This window comes from Phycodurus eques, chromosome 4 (genome assembly GCF_024500275.1).
Source record: "Phycodurus eques isolate BA_2022a chromosome 4, UOR_Pequ_1.1, whole genome shotgun sequence".
Lineage (NCBI taxonomy): Eukaryota > Metazoa > Chordata > Actinopteri > Syngnathiformes > Syngnathidae > Phycodurus > Phycodurus eques.
The window spans coordinates 28,785,218-28,805,523 of record NC_084528.1 but is presented as its reverse complement, the minus strand read 5'-3'; the positions used below and the strand labels follow the sequence as shown (position 1 = coordinate 28,805,523).

At 41.8% G+C, this 20,306-nt stretch overlaps 1 protein-coding gene across 2 annotated transcripts; it reads right to left on the bottom strand.

The window, feature by feature from the left end:
* Window positions 1–914: 914 nt before the first annotated feature.
* On the bottom strand, window positions 915–18,715 carry st14 (ST14 transmembrane serine protease matriptase). 2 transcript variants are annotated; one of them, XM_061675077.1, is made up of 19 exons: window positions 18,569–18,715; window positions 14,640–14,787; window positions 13,882–14,039; window positions 12,667–12,737; window positions 11,490–11,662; window positions 10,445–10,480; window positions 8,889–9,117; window positions 6,671–6,810; window positions 6,490–6,593; window positions 6,103–6,212; window positions 5,547–5,677; window positions 5,065–5,217; window positions 4,079–4,186; window positions 3,862–3,975; window positions 3,312–3,431; window positions 2,767–2,947; window positions 1,897–2,165; window positions 1,216–1,352; window positions 915–1,114 (listed from the first exon to the last, which is right to left on the bottom strand). In XM_061675077.1, exons 1-19 carry the CDS (start codon window positions 18,587–18,589, stop codon window positions 953–955), a joined length of 2,565 nt encoding a protein of 854 aa, XP_061531061.1. In that variant the 5' UTR covers window positions 18,590–18,715; the 3' UTR covers window positions 915–952. The 2 variants fall into 2 exon arrangements, with proteins under 2 accessions (XP_061531061.1, XP_061531062.1); XM_061675078.1 differs by having other exon boundaries at window positions 5,113–5,217.
* Window positions 18,716–20,306: the final 1,591 nt, after the last annotated feature.

Below are 20,306 nucleotides of genomic sequence, written 5' to 3'. Positions count from 1 at the left end.
AATATTTAAAACTTTAGCTCCCTACAGTAAAACGTCCATCAAATGAAAGTCAGGTAGGTAGATTGTAAAAGAAGCCATGGGTAAAGCTTACATAAAGACAAGATGTTCGAGTTGGGTCAAGGAAACACGATGGGGGACGAGAGAGGAAAAAACACGGAACTGTGGACCAACACAAAGCTCAGTCAGCCTCTGTGGAACGAATCCACAAACCCGCCACATCCAGCAGAACAATTTTACAATTGGTTTTTAGCAAAATGGCACTATATGACACAGTTGGGGATTTTCCAGAGCTATTATGGGATTTTAGATGGATTGGTGCCTGTTATATCGGAGCCAATTTGTGATTTGTTAAAGTACGCTATGAAAACACTTATCTAAATTTGGAAAAACCTGGACATCATTCAAAACAAAACAGTCGCTGGACTGGCGGAAGATTATTTTATTTAAAATGGTTCTTCAAATCATACAAACGCATGAGTTCAGATATCTATCTAAAGTGATGTGAAGGCTATAAACAACAATTACGGTTCAGATTTGGAAGATAAAACGCCAAATTATCTCCAAGAGATTAAAGCCGTTCAAAAACAAAAAAAACACTTTTTCCAATGCCTAACAGTGGGGAAATATTGGCAAAATGCAGATAATACTTATCTTTCATCTTTGGATTTGTATCAGTAAAAAATGATGAGGCATTGAGGTTGATTACAATTCAGAATGTGAGTCAATGTGGCCGATGCGTGTATTAAGAGTTGAAGTGGGAGGAGGAATAAAACCAAAATAAAGTGCTTGGAGTCATTCGTGTGGGGGTCTGGGTCCATATAATGTGTCCCTAGTCTGCTGCTGCTAAAAAAAAAAAAAAAAAAGAAGAAGAAATACAAAATGGGAATGTTCCATCCATCCTTTAGCCCGATCTTCTTCCCGCCCCCCCCCGCCCCCCTCTTTCTTCACGTGATCAAATGCCCGTCGTCTTTCTGATCCATTCTCTCAGCTTGGTGACACGAGTGTAGACACCAGGCTTGTTGCGGCGAGCGCAGCCCTCCCCCCAGCTCACTATGCCGGCCTGGAACCACTTCCCGCTTTCCTCGAAACACACCAGGGGGCCGCCGGAGTCTCCCTAGTGAGCGGGGGTCATAAAAGACGGGTTACGATTTTGTCGTTGGCGGTGAGAGCACTCAGAGGGGTGTGAGGAACAGCTATGTAATAGCTTCCTCTCACCTGACATGCATCAACTCCTCCGGTTAAGAATCCGCTGCAGAGCATCCGCGAGGTGACCTGGCCCTCGGTGACGACGTTGCACACGGAGTCGTTGATGATTTTCACTGACGCCTTCTGGAGGAGCTGCGACTTTTGACCTGAGAAAACAGGACAAAGGGGTCAGCACTCCACAATGTTCGCCCCTCAAATCAAAGGTGTTAATGGGCTGGATTAGTGTTAGCTAATGAAGGTTTAAGAGGCTTCCTAGAGGAGCGGCACCCGTCTTGATGTATGGATATGGGGAAAGGCTTAATGGAATAGAGCAGATGAGAAAAAGATGATAGGGAAGAGAGGCAGAAGGGAAGCATGCCGTGATGTGAGAGAGAAAGAAGCAGGAAGGCCATGAAAGAAAAGAGACATGGGATGAAACGAGAAAGCAGAGAATGACGCAAAATGAAGGGCTGAGATGAATAGCTCATTGGGAGAGGCATGAGGGAGAAGCGCAACGTCTTTCTCTCAATTTTGGTGAGTGCTGGATATGCAAAGTGGAGAAACGCACACATACTGTACGCACACATCCGGTACTACAGAGTGGGTCACCCGTAATTGAGGAATACTAGCAGAGCGGGTATAATCATCACCCATATTAAAAATAGAGCAGGACTCAAGACGGAAGCAGAATAAGCCACGGATGCCGAATACCTCCTTCTCGGACCGCGCCCCAACCCGTGACCGAGCAGGACATGCCTGCAGGGAAGACGTGGGAGGGAGCGGGCAGGCAGATGGGTTGGATGGTATCAGTCAAGTCCAGAGGCTCGCTGAGCTCCAGCAGGGCAATGTCGTAGTCAAAGGTCATCTGGTTGTAATCCGGGTGGCTGACGATCGTCTTCACGGCGCGGCGCTGGACGTCGTCGTGCTTGTACTGGTCCTGCAAGCCGCTGTACGTTTGCCAGTTGGATGTGACTTGATTGCTGCTTCGGCAAAGAGGAAGGAAAGGTTATGTAACTGTAACAGAGATGCAAAAAAAAAAAAAAAAAAGTTGTGAAATAAAGAAATTCAAGTAAACATCACTCGTCTTCACAAGGTACAATCTCCTTATGATGATGTATTGGAAAGGAAAAGCTGTGAGTGATTTCTAGTTGTAGATAGTTTGGATTAAATGTTGTTCTATTCTGCAAATATCAATATTTAGTGGGAATCTGCAGAAACAACTTCCTGCTCAATTAAGTTGAAGTGTCTCATTTGGTAAAGCATGGCTAGTGCGCCACCTAAAGGCCACTATGATGAGTGCACCTATATTTTTACACAAAATGAGATGTAAATTTAGGCCCCCCAAGGTTTTTCTGAATTAACTGTATCATCAGGGGCTCTTTTTCAGACTTTGAAATTTGTATAATTTGTCCTCTGTTGTGCATAGTTCAAGTCCCCCCCCCCCCAGCCCCCAAGAATACCGGTAGTGCATAATGAGATCTGATAAAATGTCAAATACGCGATGAATAATAAAGCATGATAACAGTATGCACAAGGGAGGCCCTTTGTTTTTGCACATCAAGTGCACATGTAGTGACTCACGCTGGGTCGTGGGTGACAAAGCAGTGGGCAGCTGAAAGGAGCCACTTTTGGGAGATGATGGAGGCCCCGCAAACGTGCCCGTAGGTCAGGAAGTGCAGGCTGACCTGCCAGGGCCATTCTCCCAGCTCAGCATTTTGACCCCCTACGATCCGATTCAGTTTGTACGGCCGTGTGCCACATTCTAGGAACGTGAGGAGAAAGCAAGGAGAGTGCTGATGACAATGAGCGAATGATATGAAAAGAGAGAAGTTGTCTTAAAGCTATTCTGATTATTAGGAACGCTAATAAAAGAGAATGTCACATTATGTGATCAGAAATGTGGAGCTTACACGCCAGGCATGCCCGAAGGCTAAATCTGAATCAAGAAATTACACAGATAAAAGCTGCTTTCAAAGAATTAAAAAAAATAAAGCAGTCAATGCCTGAGGCCAGCTAAACACCACTTTTTTCATAATCTCCTTTAAATGACAATGGGGAGATTAAAGCCACTTTCAGCTGAATACTGAACGTTGCGAAGGGAAAAGAAGATCACGATGACGACTTACTACAGCTGGCCTCGTCCGAGTTATCGGCACAGTCGTCGACGCGGTCGCATTCGGCGTTGACCTTGTTGACGCAGTCGCCGCTCTTACACTTGAAGCTGAAGGCGGAGCAGATGCCCGGGGCTGCGGTGGTGGGGTGGGGACAAGCAGCAGCCCAGATCAAAACACATTCACTATTCAAATCGACCGCTAACTCCAACCAAAAATAACACCGTGCAATCGGCGAAACTTCAAAGTGAGCCTTGAGTGCACAACGCAGTGTGATTGAGGAGATTTCATTGATTCGGTGTATTGATTGGGCTCGCCGTCTAATATCCTGCCTTATTCACAGAAGTGAAAATAAGGAAAACTCAAGAGCGGCCTTTTGTGCACACGAAAAAGGGAACGAAGAGACTGCACCTAGCAAGTCAAATACAATGAAGACTTTAAAGCAGCTGCTTTGTAAAGTCTAAACCACCACTACACTGCGGATGAGGCACTTAATGGCCTGCGTAACTTGCTTAGAAATCACTCTGCTGTGGATTTTCAAAACGCAAGAGGCGCTAGCGCTTACAGGTTTCACACGAGGCCTCGTCACTGCCGTCCTCGCAGTCCGTCTTGGTATCGCACACCACGTCCTGAGGCATGCACACGCCATCCCCGCAGCGCCACTCGTTCTCCTCGCAACCTGCAGTTCAATGACGAAGATGTTAAAAATAGCATGAAAAGGAGGAGGAAGGGGGGGGGGGGTGAGGGGGGTGACGCAAAGCACATGGGTTTGGTTGACTTACTGCAACTCTTCTCGTCGCTGCCATCCCCGCAGTCATTAACGCGATCGCAAACCCACAGTTTAGGTTTGCACAAACCGTTGCCGCAGTTAAACTGGTCCTTGTCACACTCTGGGGGAACACAGTCACTTTTTAAGCACGTGAGCAAGGAAAACTAAAGTATGCGCCGAGAGCAGAAACAGCTCAGAAAATGGAACAAATTTAAGCTTTCCACATCAACAAAATAAGTAGTAGAAAGTTAACTTATGTTGGCGGTTGGCAGAAGTCGGGAAACACATCTGTATACGCCTCAAAGTGTCCAAGAGACATCAACGAACAGTTAAAAACGAAACAAAGAGCTATTTCAGGTCTGGTGACATTTGGAACATCACTCTCTCCTTATTTCCTCCTACACTGCATGCACCAATTTATGGGAAGAGGCTTCATTTTCTTCATTTTAAAAGACATGTTGGACAATTCTACGGACCTCTTTGGATTCTAGTTTTTGCTGAGGAACTTTCCTTTTGTTTCCTATCAGAGCGAGATGACCGGGAAATACTTGGAGGAAAGACCCTTTGACCAACCTTTGTGGAAACTCATAATCCTTTACGGCATCAATATTTAACGCAACCATCCACTGACCAAGTTTACCGCCGTTTTACAGTAGCCTTAAGTTAGCAGTACTTGGCGTCATGCGATGACGTCCCTTCAGATAAGTGACGTCTAATTCATTTTAAGCGGTGCTGTCTTTTCTCATGTTCAGAATGAAGCCCCTTTTCACCTCGCCACTTTTTCCACAAAGGTTAAGGAAGCTGTTACAGATGCAATGCTGGGGAATAACTCCATAAATTCACGTTCAGATATCCCAAGATTTGTATACATTTGAAGTAGTACTGTACCTGAACACAACGCAATCACAAAATTGGTGATTTTTAACTCACTAGCCAACTGAGGCCTCCAAGGCAAGAAAAGGATCAGCTATTTCCTGTTGTCTGTCAACTAAAGATAACCTTTGAGAAAATTCATCAGGCAGGCGATTGATTGGAGAGGAAATGTACCGCACTTCATCTCGTCGCTCATGTCACCGCAGTCGTTCCAGCCATCGCACTTGAGTTCTCTGGCGATGCAAATGCCGGATGCGCAGGCAAACATGTCGGGGCAAGCTAGAAGCAGTAAAAAAAATAAATCAAAAAATAGAGAATGGGAGTGACACAGTGTGTACATAATTGTCATGTTGCCATCGCTCGTCCCTGTTGATCTGTGAAATTATAAATCCATTTGCGAAAACGGCATAAAGGGGCGGAGGGCTTTCAAGCGGAGTGCTCCTGAGTGCCACACACAAAGAAAACTGGACCCAACAAACAATCTCTCTGATGATTAGTCCTGCTGGAGTTTCACCCTTTGTCATTTCACAGCTCCATTTGACACTCAGTCAGCCACCTCGCTTCCACCCGAGGATGGCAGGCTTTTGTATTGCAGCGGGCTAACTCACGGTTTCTGGGATCGTAGGCACTGTATTCAGCACGGAAGCCTTTGTCGGTGTACGACTCGTCAGAGTGGAAGGTCACATCTAAGGTATTAGTGGTGCTGGTCAGAGCCAAAGAGGACAGTTCGCCACAAAACCTGGTATTGGTAAAAAGACAATAATATTTTAAGACCACTTGTAGAAGGTAAAATAGTAACATTTCCAGCAGGGGCGCCAGTGCTTGTTTTTCATGGTGGTTGGTCTCTCACTTGAGTTACACAATTTCATTCGCTATAGGACTGGAGTTTTGCTCAACACGCCATAATTTTTCAATCAAGCAAGTCAGCCATACATGATTAGTATTGCCGGAGAGAGTTTTGCTGAGTACTGTGCTTCTTAAAGCATTTTTGACAACCCTTACTGTATTATATGCGTAAGATTGTGCAGTGCACCTATTGTTGTGTCTTGAGAGTGTATATTTACTGTACATACATCCGATTAATCACAACGGAACTTATGCAAAAACAAAAAAAAGACAATAATAAAACACGATACATATAAATAGTAGTGTATTAAATCGTACTTATTGCCTGAAACCTCCACATAATCTTTGTGACACACGCGAGTGTCCACCCCAGGCTCTTTCATGCGGAACAGGGTGAACTTCACACGCACCTTTTTCCCGGCGGGGACCTACAGCACAGAAGCGTTTGTTTCATTTCAGGCTTATTTACTACACACATAAGGACATGCAATGTAGCTGTAAGACTTGTAAACTGATGCCCACGAGCTGCTGCTCAGCTTCTGCGGCAGCAACCTGACAGATGAAGACAGAGGAGATACTGAACAGCTTGGCTTCTATAATGCTGCCTCAGCATTTCTCTGATGGCAGCCTGATGGAGGAGGAGGAAACGGCGGGGCGTTGCACATAAAAGGGGGGGTGGTGTCGAGCGGGGTCATTGTTGCAAACCTTAATGGTCCACTTGCAGTCCATAGCAGGAGGATAGAAACTAGGGTAGAGAGGGGAGGTGAAGACTTCTGAGCTTGCAGAGAGGACGCTGCCACAGGTCATCACTGAAAACAATGCATTTAATCTCACATCAGCAGGGACATTTAACGACTGTAGGCGGCACGATGATGTGCTGATTTACCTTTAGATTTTGGGATGGCTTTGTACAATGCCTGAAAGCCAGGCCGCTGGGTCTCACTGTCAGTTATCAGGCTGATGAGCATGATGTTACCGGACGACACCACCTCCAGAGGGTTGGAGGGAGGCCTGTGACCGCACTTCCTGGGGGGGGCGTAATCAAAACAATATGCAATAACATATTGTTTGCCTCACATCCTTTGCCTCTTTTTTCTTTGTCTAAGAAATATATAGTGGTGCCTTGAAATACAAATTATTATTATTTATTTGCTTTGACTTGAGAGCGCACACTTCAGATACGAGCATTGTATGATGCCAATTAACTCATTTCCAGTCAATTCACAAGCAGCAGCAGTTTGGAAAATCGTGAACAATTCATCAAAAAAAAGAGGCTTCAAGGTGTTGAAGTTTACTGTCAAACTAAAACAAGGCTAACTTGATATTAATATAGCACGCTCACAGTTAGCATCAACAGTTACGGTTTTAGTATTTGTACATAAACGGTGGAGCAACACACGTAGACAGATACTATAACAATGCACACAATTCTTTATCCATGACAGAAAATGACTAATATTGCAGCATTTTACTGTGGCACTTACAGTAGTAATAGTAGTAGAAGGATTGATCTACTGTTCTTCCTTTGTGTCTGCATGACTGTATTACACTGCCTCCCGGTGGCCAAGACAGGCACACCAGTAGGAAAAGCACGATAAAATTCCAGCATTAAATCATGATGCACAAACTGTTTAAATCTTTATATTCTATTTTATATATATATATATATATATATATATATATATATATATACACACGTATAATATTGTGGCGTGCAAGTATAATATTGTGGCATGCTATTTTAACTTATTAAATAACACAGACTGCTTGGGTTTCGGGGAACGGATGAATGACATAAAGAGGATGTGCAGACTTGTGCAAAAAAATAAATAAATAAAATAAAAAGCAATTGAGTTGTACAGGTTATAGTTCACATTAATAAGTTTTGAAATGATTTACCTTAGTCATTTCATAAAAACTTGGCATTTGAAGGGTTTTGTAAACTCGTGTCGTGCACCTTAATAGCGACATTTTGCAATTTTTGCACAAGCATTTTGTTCATTCTCTATAAGGGAAAAGGTGTGCTGGGAGACAAATTGAGGGCCTCGCGTCAAGCTTTGAGTCATTTCACTCTAAACATCAATGTCACAAACAAGATTGAAATGATTTAATTTGAAAATAAATCAATAAATAAGCGAGGCGAGATGGAGACAGATAAATAAGGCGAGATGAGATTGCTTTGGAGGAGAATCAAAGTCAAACAAGGGAAGTGTTATCAAAAGTTTCGATAAGTGTGTGTGCGTGTAAGCAACCGTACACACAAACCTCAGTCAAATAACATCTTTAAAGGCTATTATGTTATGTCTCTCATAAAACTCCGTCACCTTGGCTTAAACTGATCGCAATAGTCTTGTGAAAATGTTATGCATCACATGTTAAGTGTGTTTGTTCTGCAGTGGATTCTGAATGCAAAATTGACGACAGATTCAGCTAGCGTTGCATTCGAGGGGCCTATATTTTTTTAGAATCAACCCCCACCACAAAGTGCAATTACACACAGCAGCGTGGCAGGATTAAGGTTGGCATCCTTCATAGATTTGAAAGCAAAAGGTCTTCTTGGGCCAACTCAATCTCACTGAGGTTGAGAAAGTTAACAATAAATGCAGCGCTGAAGGCTTCAGGACCAAGTTTGGTTTGTGTTGTTATTCACAAATCCAGTGAAAGGAATGAAGTGGAAGGCATTTTCCACCCACATCAAAACACCTTTCATCCCTAAATCCCTGTGCAACATTTCAGTCAAATAAAGTGATTCCTCGTGGTTGTCCCGTAGGAATGCGGTACGACTACATTTCCTCTCTGTCTGATCTTCAAGGATAAATAAATTAGGCGAACATTGGTTAAGTCCTATTAAAGGGATCCTGCTCCGAGAGGTTCAAGTCCAGACCAGAGTGTGATTTATGTCAAAGTGATGTACCAATGCTGTTTTAGAGTAAAAGGAGTCTGTTTCATGCTATTTCTCTGCAAGGGAGGCAGCAAAGCACAGAATGCACATAATGTCAAACCTTGATCTGTCAAACATTCATTTAGTTTAGTTATTTAGTTTCTTTTGGCCTTGCATCACCTCTTATGCATCTTATTAGTGCACTGAAAGCGCCGTCACTTACTCTGTGATCGTCTGAGAATCGTCAGGACTCAAAGAATCATAAATGGAGACAAAGTCATCGGAGCAGTCGTCCTCCACATGGAAGAAGGGAAACGTGACGGAGATGACGTTTGAGGCCGACGCTCTGATTTGCCACTGACAGCGAGACTTGGAGGGGTAGCCGCCGGGGTACCCCGGAGATGAAAACTGAGACTCTGTTTCTTCAGCTTCCAGACGGAAGAAACATTCATCTGGGAATTACACATTGATTGCATGACATTCAAACTTGAGCCCGATTACACCTGCACAATAAGAATACAAGCATAAAACGATTTTGCCTTTACAAAGACAACAGAGAGAGCAGACCACCAAGTCATTTAGCAATTGACTACAATTTAGCACCTTTATAGCTAAAAGGAGGTCAGGTTTTATTCGCAATCTAATAAGATCCTGTAAGTTGTAAGCACAACAAGCTACAACCTGATGAGTTTGACAGAGAGATGCATCTAAATATATTTTCTTTCATATTAAATTGATATTAAGTGCGCAAACAGTATCTAGTCTGGAAGTGAATAAAGTTCGAGGCGAAAGGGATTTTTGGGGGACATCGGTGTCAGAAACATCAGTAATGTTAGGGAAATCCTTATCCACACAAATCCTGAAAGAAGTCACAAAATTGTATCACTTAACAGATAAAACAGATTAAAAAGGATGGACAAATAGACAAAAAAATTGGATTGAAATTCGCTGTTAATAATAAACAGAAATATTTAAACAGAAATATAGAACATCTGCAGAATCAGTTTGACATTGTTTTCCGTATAACAAAAAAGGAGCCCGGGAGATTACAGTCACGGAGTAAATTGCACGAAACATTGGCCAAAGAAATTTTTTGTGTTTCAGTTGCAAAATCAATAATTTACCGAAATGTCTTTGGATCTTTTTCCAAGCCAGAAATCTTTTATTGAGGACTGCTTGCCTCACCTGTCAAACTCTACACGAGAAGAGACAAAGAGAGCGCTAAAGGGAGTGCAGCGTGGACAACAGAGCTGAGCCATGCAGTTTGAGTGCCTAAAGGTTTTTGGGTTAAAAAAAAAAAAAAAAAAAAAGACAAAAAGCAATGCTTGATATGAATAATTTCATTCTCAATTGTGTTTTCCTTTAACCACAAGGGGAAACGAAGAGAAAGATTAAAATCCGAATTTTGATTTTTGTGAAAAAAAATTCTGAGATTTTATTTTCAGGGCATATTGCCCAAGCACAAGCGCTTGCAAGATTATGCAGATGTACCTAAAAAGTAAGTATGAAGAAATGCAACTTTGAGATTTCTTTCAAAAGGAAATGCTGACAAATAGTCAAATAATGATGATTCTACGTATAATTGTGCTTAAACTGATTCATAGAGAGGGCAATTAATGGAATGAGCGCAAAAAAGTTCAATCGTGCATAAATTATAAATCAAAGCATGGTCCATGGGGACTGACTGGCGGGAGTCTGACTGTTGTTCGAAAATAACTTATCCAGTTTGACACAGAAATTAGGGTCATGAGTGTTTGAAATTGCACAGATTGTACTCACTGGCTCGCGGGTTCCTGGCCATGCGGGAGTCAGTGACTGGAGGCAGACGGAAGAGAAGGGAGAGTGTTAGAACTAAGAACAAAGGCTGGAGTATGCCACTGAGGCTGGGAGGCAACTAGATTCTGATGTCGAGGCCTAAAATATTTAGGTTTGCACATTTTCTGTTCTATTTCCCTGCCTTTAGGGGGACCGGCGATGCTGCGTATATCGCTCTTTCTGATCCATCTCACCTTGCCTTAAAGCGGCAAGCCATACATCTCTGCTTAAGGATCAACGGCAGCAACATCGAATCACACCCACAGGAATCCTTTTTAAGAGAACCAAACCCCTCTGAGTCACAAGGTCAGCTCTTGGCTAGTGGCCAGGTTGCGGACAAATGCAATGGGAACACCGGGAAGACGGAATGAAGAATAATGGGCCTCTCCAAACAGGGCTGAGCTAATCTCATTAGAGGACCCAAACTGTATGAATGCACAATCTCAGGTGCAGTACAAGCAGAGAGGTCTGCTAGATGCCTTATCATCTTATCAGCAGAAGTCGAAGTGAGCGCTTTCTAATGCAAAGCATACTGCACGGAATAGCAAGGCTAATATGAGATGACAGCAAGCTTATTCAGCTCTGCATTCTCAGTCTTATAGATCTGCTGAGTGCTGGGCTCAAATACAGCGGGCGTGCACGTGGGCTGGCACTGCTGTCACAGAGCAGCGCGTCCTGCCGAACTGAAAGTTTTCATTTGTGTGTGGCTGGTCTACTTTTTTGGTTTCGATACGCACGGCCCAAGTAAAAAGTACAGGGCCAAATAAAGTCCACCACTTTAATAAGCAAACAGGGAAGATCATTTCATGAGATCATTTGGTGATTAATACGCGTCAGTTATTTAACCTTGATGCAGTAAGTACAGCTTTTAACATGATGGATATCCAAATCACAAGGCATATTAGATGCTGGTGGAAAATATCGTTGTCTTTGAAAAGCATAATGTCAATCAGTGAAAATGTCAATTATTGAAAAGCATAACGTCAATCAGAAAGCACGTCGTGCTTACGTGTGGCCGTGATTTCACTGATCTTGATCTGACCGACGCTCCTGGTCCTTTGCTGCTCCTTTATTCCATTCTCCAAGGTCTCTGACACAAGCTCCTCAGAGATTTCAGGCACGACCTCGAGGTCCTCCACTGGGACATCAAACTGGGACCAATAGTAAGCGATCACACCCTCACTGGAGAAAGCAGAGAGAACGTGCAGTCATTCAGTACCAACTTTAAAGATTTGGGAGGAAGCGCTTGATTAGTCGGGGAATTGAATCGCCAATACAGAGATAAAATCGAGCGAGCGTGAGTTCATGCTGGCGCTGTCAACTAGCAGTGACTGCGCTGTAAACGTCCACTGTTTCGCAAATACTAGCAAAAAAGGACTAAAACAGAAGTTTCACAGAACTAATATTACTTTTACAGTACTAGCTGGTGTGCAGACAACATGGGGGGGGGGAACAAAAAAAACTTTACTTTGGTATGCTTGTTTGTTAGGACTCATATTCCACCGGGGTCAGCAATCAAAGCCATCTTTGAAAAGAAAAGAATTAAATACAATAGCAGCCTAGAAGCTGTCATAAACTTGGGAGTGACAGCGTGGAAGAGAACGGAGGAGGCGCACATCCTGAATATGAGGCTACGCGTCAATCATTAAATGACGATACATATAGGAATCACATGATCATCACACAAATTTGCATAAAGCATGCATGTGATTGTCTGATCTGCTGCCAATACATTCCAGTAAATAAGTACAGTACAAGAAAACATGCAATCAGCTTGATTAAATATGTTCAGTTGTTTTGTAGTCATTTTAATAATGACAAGACATTGCAATTCCCTCAGAAATAGCACAGGAATGCTGAGAGATTCCGGGAAAAAAAAGAAACTAATTCATCGAGGATTATAAAGTTGGTTCACATGCATCCAAACATTTTCTGCAGCGTTAATTCCGTGCAGGATTGCGGGGAACTGGAGTCTATCCCAGCTGACTTCGGGCAAAAGGTGGACGACAGCCTGGGCTGATCAAACAAACTTATCAAAAACCTTAAGGCCTTCATTTTGTTGCTTGAGTTTGATAAGGGTGATAAAAATGGGTGCAAAATATTTTTAGCACTAATGTTTACTTAACATTTACACAGTAACACTAAATAGCATCACCATTTCCATGATCCCCAAACACAAAAAGTACCTGAACGCTGTGACAACAGACTTTGTGTAGTATGTAGCAAGTAATGGATTCTTCTTCAAGTTTTCCTCCAACTGTGAAGAGAAAATTTTTTTTAGGAACAGATCATGTAGAGAGCTTGTGTCTACCTCCCTGACATCAATTCCATTTGAATAGAAGAAGTACAGTACATTAAAATACTTGGATAACGCACAATGGTGGAACGCTCAATTAAGCCATCTTGCCTGATGTCTTGTCAATCTCTAGAACATGAAACGCATGTAACCACTACTGTGTAAAGATAAACTTAAGGCCAGTACACTGTAATAAAGAAATAACTGTAAAATAATAAACATAGTATGTATACACATATCAATGAGCGCAATACAACTGTTTTAAAGAGGTACAGGCTGGGCCATGTGATGTGTATAGTTCTGGAACAACTCATGCAACCTGCTGAGCCACATGCGTGTACACAAAGTAGAGAATACAGGATTTGTGGGGATTTATTTCTGCTCTTGGGCTCCCCCTACAGGTGTTACAGGTTGTACAGGTGTTGGTATAAACCACTGCAAAACATAGTACGTGGCAGCAGTAGACATTAGGCCAACAAATGTACTGGTTGTATATGAACAAAAAATTGTGTCGCAACCAAATCACTACAACAAAATTAGTTTAATTAATTGTGTGTGTGTGATAATTTTAATGTGAAGCAAAGCTTGTCCAAGCACTGCACACAACATTTAATAGTAACTTTAGTCGTAGTTGTGTTTATTCTACTAGCTTTCAATCAGCCATTTCAATCAAATAAAATTTACAAAGAAAATTGTAATTTTCAGGAAAAAAAAGGGAAAAAAACAAGAAATGATGAAGCTAACCAAACTCAGTTGGTTAATGGCATTACCGTTAAATGCATACGTAATAGGTCGTACCGTGGCACAAGAAGACACACTAAGTTACTGACTGTTTTTCATTCGATTATTTTTTTTTTATACTTATGGCCGAGAAATATGTAATGAATTTATGACTTCATGACCGTGTTAGCATAGGTTTGTAAGACTATGACGCTTGTGTACAATTTCGGGTCACGTCGTCGCCGTAGGAACAGAACTCCATCGGAAATCGAGGACCAATGTTCTCCCATTGGCAATATTTCTAAGAATAGTTCCTTCAACAACAGACCAAATATTACATGTAAGGTGTAAAAACGTGCGTGCCATCTTTTGGCATTAAACTCACAACTCCCTCCAGTTTTTCTGCCAGTGCTTCAAATTCGGGGCTGCTGGTGTCCTCCAGCTTCTGTTTGTATGGGATGTCGGGTGTCTTCATGTGACCGCTGAACACCAGCACGGCAGGTTTCTGCTGCTTACTGAGCGTGGCTTCTTCGGCATCCTTAACTTGAAGGCGACAAGGCAAAGGAGAGTTTTTGAACTGCGCATCATTTCGGGTTCGTTGCCTTAGATGACAGAAGGCTTTTTAAACCGAAACACTATTTTTAAATAGACGTGCAGATTGATCTCGAGTTGAGAGGACAAATAAACTGCCTCCTCTGTCGAGGGGCTGCTAATCAAGACTTCAGAGGGCTGTTTGTCAGAACTCGTGTGCAAATGACAGGGAAAATCTTGTCACTGACTGACTTTTTTTTTCTTTTTCTTAGCATTATTCAAAAGGAGAAAGTCAGTGCTGTCACTTGAGCTAAAGCTAATGGGAAATAAAAAAAAAAAAAACAACAACATCCAAACAAGCCACTATTGCAGTCTCCTGTCAAACAGCCTTCACAGCAAGTATAAACACTTATTCTGATGCTAACGTTGTCTTTGCGCGAGCTGACATCGGCGGAATAAACACTTCAAACGTCTTATTTAACCCTACAAAGGATAACTTTGATTCATGCAAAAAAAAGGAAGGTCCTCATGATGTTCATAATAGCATAGCAGGGTTACTTCAAGTCTCTTTAAGAGGGAATATAATGAGGGAAGCTTCTCAACAGCACTCACAGACAAAAAGCCAAATTAGGAAAGCAGCTACAGCAGCGAGGATGAGGACCGCCAGTAGAACGCCGATCACGGCGCCGAGCTTCCGCTTGGATGAGGCTTTCTCCTTGCTGGTTAAGAAGTCGATCCGCTCATGGCGGTCACTGTGACCCTGAGGGAGAGGGAAATTAAATGTGAGCATTTTGCATAAAACTAATCACCGAATATAATTAAACCGTTCAGATAAAAGGTGGATTCCTGCAGGTAACTTGTTTGTCTTGTGATTGGCTCCCGCAGGGAATGAAAAAAAATAATCACGCACTGTTTTTACTGAACACACCAACTTCTATTTGAAAATTCTCCCAATGGAAAGAAATTACAGTTACAAATTAATGGTTCGAATGTACTAACTGAGCTGAGTGTTAATATGAACGACTCGTACGCCTCAACAACAGTCAAATTCAAGCTTTCACATAAATCTGTGAAACATCTGACAAATATCTGAATTCTGAAAAGGATCGCTTACCTGCTACCTCTTAAAAGAAATTATATTAGGGTACAAATTTAAAATAATTTTAAAAAAAAAAGGTTCAGCACTAGCGACAGAAAAAGAATGTACTGATCTGGCTGTTGTAGTTTTTTTTAAGGGTGGCCTTAACAATCCATTAATGGATCAATTGTTTATATTTCAGAAGATTATGTGGAAGTGATTGCTGCCATGAATAAGCGAGGCCTCCACGATGACACTCCTCGGGGCAGTATTTTTTTTGCCTAATACAACACTGAAAATTCAGAAGGGAATTCTCCCAGCCCTTTACAAATAATGTTTGAAAAATAACAAATAATTACAATTAACTGATGGTTAAGTTAGCTTGTTCTTGGAATTTCTCAAGTCAACACAGCTAAGGTTTGGAGGAAAAATGTGCTTTTAAATTTGCATAAATTCCAACCGAGGTCATACATGATGTCATTTCTAGGTGAGAGAAGATTTAAATAAATAAACATACAGTACATCTGACGTTAGGTGCATTGAGTCATAGTTATTGTAGTATTTCTCCCCCCCCAAGCAGGATTTTAGTTTTTCCTTGCCCGATTGGGGACTTTAGATGAGGGGAAGCCCTTTGAGCCTCTTTTGATGGCGGCAGAGTTAAAGGTTTTATGATGGTGACAATTTGACCATGGAACACAATTGGGAAAAATACCAATCAATCAGCCGCACAATGAACTGTGTTCTACTTGTACTTTGTAATGCATTCTTTCTAGAACTATCTGCATTTCTATGTTAACTACCGGCTGCCGCTCTCGAAACCAGTTTGGGCGAAATGATTTCTTTAAAAAAAAAAAAAAAAAAAAAGGGGTTAACCGCGGTCAATTTCGCTCAGAGCAACGCTGTACACTATGTGTGGCTTAAAAATGCTAATGTGCTACGTAAAGTTGCAAGAGCAGCGTGCAGTAACAAGCAACGTACCTAAATTTGAAAGACCGGTCAAACCTGTTTAGGATTTCGCGGCGCGCATGATTTCAGACACTGCATGGCAAATGGTGCGTGTGTGTCGACACAAGATGTATGTCCAATATGGCGCTCACTCAAGTGGGCGGTGTAATCAACACACATTGAATTCAGCGCCAGAAGCAGATGAGCGAAGAAGCCCGAGTGCCATTAGGGATGGAGAAGCGCATTGATATTAAATCAATTTGTCAGACGGGCTGCCCCTTACGACAGGGGCTCAATTACATGAGTCCGGATGATAACTCACTGCAATTAAGGCCTATTTTTACTCAGCGATGGCTTCCGCACGCGCTGTCTAAGTGGAATCTCAAACGGCAATCACGGGCCAGAACGAGAGAACTCTTTAGAGATGGGGTCAGCGAGTGCTCCAGGGTCTCTCCCTCCCCTTCATCAATTCATCACGCCTTAATATAACCATTAAGCAAACTCCATCACGGGCCATTCTTCACTCTGTGAATGAATTATTATCGTCTCTTTAACAATGTGAAGCATTTTGCTTTTGCTGAACCCTGCAGAATCCTTCCATTTTCTTGAGGGAGTAACCCACATGTTCCTTTGCACAGCAACACTCTAGTCTAGGGCTGGAACTAAACATCTTCCCTAACAAAAAAATTAAAATAAATTTAAAAAAAAAAAACATTCAAGAGCGTGCACACCTCCACCAGGTCTGAACGGCTGCGTCCTGTAGGTGGCACTAGCTTCCATGCATCCATCTTGTGTACTGCTTATCATCATTGGAGTCACAGGTGAGCTGGAGCCTATCCCAGCTGACTCAGGGCAAGAGGTGAGAAGCGGGATCCACCCTGAACTGTGCGCGCCAGCCAGTCGCAGCCCACATAGGCGGAAACGTTTTACATACAGTATGTCCAACTATGGTCAGTTTCATATATCTTCACAAATCAATCCAAATGCTCAGTCCCCACATGACCAAATTATTATCCAATCTGAAGTGTTAAAAAAAAAATAGCATGAAGGTTTATGTCCTAAATGTATATTTTGTGATGGCGGATTCGGCTTGTTTTTTTTAACATGCTTGGGCAATAAATATGATTCTGATGATTGCAATTTGGAACTGAAAAAAAAGCCTTTTATGACAGTTATGTTTGCCAACTGCATTAGTGACACACATTCCCCAACCAGGAGCTTTATTTTATGTTTCAGAACTTATGAAGGACCTTATACGACTGAGACGCTCTGCAAGCGTCTCTGCCTTTCATCAGTAAATCAGTAAATACGAAAACTAACCTATGATCAGGTAGACCACATTTTATCACATTAAGCCTTAAAGAAAATATATCTGTTGTTTTTTCGTGTGTAATGTTATTTGGGGCAGTATAAATTATCATTGGCCATTTAACAAATGGCGTCCCAACCACTAATATTGGAAAACGTGCAAAACGGAGGATCGAAGCCTTGTGATTTGATTACGTATCGTGACACGAGTGATGATTGTAATGAAATAGAATAACGAAGAACGTTCCCTCCCAATATCATTATTCTTGATGTACACAATATGTCAGCGTTTATAAGTGAGCCACACAGTTTGAGTATAACAGTTACTAACCATAACGCAAACGCTGAAGTGCAAGCGTTTACCTACGAAATGCCTTGATCCATTTAAGTGGCTCAAACTCAAAATATCTGGATCGAACTATTATGGTGGCCCGATCGGGCCACCGTGAATGTCAGAACCTGAAATATATACGAGGTACACCTGTTTGTTGTATGTTTCAGTAAGCGCTAATAGGACCACGTAACCATTAATAAGCCTGTGGAGAGACCTTTGACACCTTTGGCCACTTGTCATCACTGGTGGTTAAGAGTGTCTTCATACACGCTAAACAAGAACAAATAATATCCTAGTACAATCTTTGAACATGGCTGCATCATGAATTATGGTGAATCTTTAAGCTGTCCTCGAATTGGCTCCAGCAACATGTCTGCATGTGTGGCAAATAAGCAAGAGAAACTTCATTGCTCATGAGCAATGTTAGAAGAAGTTTAGGAGCTGGCAAACAGTTGTAGCACGTGTGCTAGTCCAAATGCTGGTGTTGAGACTTGAGAATGTTACAATAGGATGGCTTAATTGATGAACTGTTAAACAAAAATAAGAATAATAGTCATCAAAAAAATGAGCAGCGCGAATGGGACTCGTTGGGACACACTCAATGAAGCATGAAACAACCAAGTCAAGTTTAACTGTTTTTTTTTTTTTTTTGGTTTGTTTGTTTTTCCTGCTTTCAGAACAGTAATTTGATAGATTTGTTCCTTGGCTATTTAGCGTTCATTCACGTAACGTTCGGGTTCAACTACTCATTGAGCAGGCCCAGTGCATTCAAATTACTACAACAAAACAAGCCCGCTTTTGGAGCACACTGAGTTGAGGCCGTGTGCCTTTTAAGGCGAGAACAATCAGCTTCGAGTGTAGTTTGTAGCCACTCACGTTGTATCTGGCGGCATACATCCCCAACGACGACACTTGATCCTCTGGCTTTTAATTTGAGTTACGCGTGTCGTGTTGAAAAGCAGCAAAACGAATAATATTAGTCACAGTTGAATGAAATTCGGCACCAACTTCCTGTGTCGACGCAGGCTGGAAACGCTTTAAAAAAAAAAAAAAAAAAAAAAAAAAGAGCTCTTCCTTCCACACCTATTTCACAGGTCACGCCCACAAATACCTGCAGCCACTCACTGCCGTAGACGTATGCATGTAGATATTGAGCTAGGTGAATCGTTGGAGTATGAGTGAGCGCGTCTGCCATGTTGGATGTGGCATGTTTGCCCTGTAAACTAATGCAAGGAAATGGCACTTTTCTACAATGCGCACAAAGATAATGCCTCTCATTCACCCACTCTCACGCACATATACACTAAAATAAAAAAGAAAATTAAAAAATCTGATTATGAAATTGAATTGATTGCACTGGATTGTTTGACAGTTACAACTAAAAGGCTAAAGAAACTTTGTGGTAAAGTGCAAGCTATTTGAGACTAAAATGTTCTTTAGATAAGACCACTAAACACACTGAACAAAGGCTAAGACTGTGGCACATCGCTGTACAGTATTTACAGGGGATATAAAAAGTCTACACACCCATGTTGAAATGTTTTTGTTTTTTTTGGCGGGGTGGGAGGTGATATTAAAAGAAAAATGAGACCAAGACAAATCAGTTGAATTATTATTATTATTTTTTACACCATTAATGTATCCTATAAAATTTACAACTCAAGTAGGGGGGGAATCCTTTCGAAATGAGAAGTGTAAAAAAGTTTAAATAATGGGTCGATTGGGTTGCACAATTTACACACCCATTTATTATAACTGTGATTTTGGCTGTGTTTGGAATAAACTAATAACATTCAAACTCATGTTAAGGGCAGTCAGCACACACCTGTCACAATTTAAAGGACCTATGAATAACCCCAAATAAAGCTCCTACACTTTTCCTTACATTAGTTTTTTCTTTTCTCGAAGAAGCCTGACGGTTTTGTGCTAACACTGACTGGTATTTGAAACTGCTCATTCCTCTCTGCATCTTGACTAAGTGGCTCCCAGCTCTAGTTATGCTGGTGATGAGCAGTTATGTGCTTGCACCAAAGATACCATTTAGAATTTGGGTCAAAAAGTTCAACCTAAGTTTTATCAGACCGTGACACATTTTCCCGCATGCGTTTGGGAGATTTCAAGTGAAGTTTTGACAAATGTAATAAGTTTTTTTTTTAAGATAAGGGTGATTGTTGTCCCATGTACTAAACAGCCAGTACTGGCCAAAAATTCCTGCAAAATTCCTGCAGCAGTGTTGCTGTTGGCCTCTCTGACCAGTTTTGTTCTTGTCTTTTCATCAACTTTGGAGGGACAGCCTTTTCCCACTACAATTGGTTACTTAAAATGTAGATATAATTTTTTTCATTTATTTTGTATGCAATAATCTCATTAAAAAAATCGTTTTTATTGTACGAGTAAACAATCTATTATTTATTATTATTATTATTATTATTGGCAGCACGGTGATCGACTGGTTAGCAAATCTGCCTCACAGTTCTGAGGACCAGGGTTCAAATCCCGGCCCCGCCTGTGTGGCGTTTGCATGTTCACCCCGTGCCTGTGAGGGTTTTCTCCGGGCAGTCCGGTTTCCTCCCACATCCCAAAAACGTGCATGGTAGGTTAATTGAAGACTCTA

Coding starts and splice junctions, on each gene's coding strand:
- st14 (XM_061675077.1), bottom strand. CDS start 18,589: ATGTATGCCGCCAGATACAAC. Junction 12,738..13,881: donor CAGAAAAACTGGAGGGAGTT/GTGAGTTTAATG, acceptor TTCTCTTCACAG/TTGGAGGAAAACTTGAAGAA. Junction 2,948..3,311: donor CTCGGACGAGGCCAGCTGTA/GTAAGTCGTCAT, acceptor TCACGTTCCTAG/AATGTGGCACACGGCCGTAC.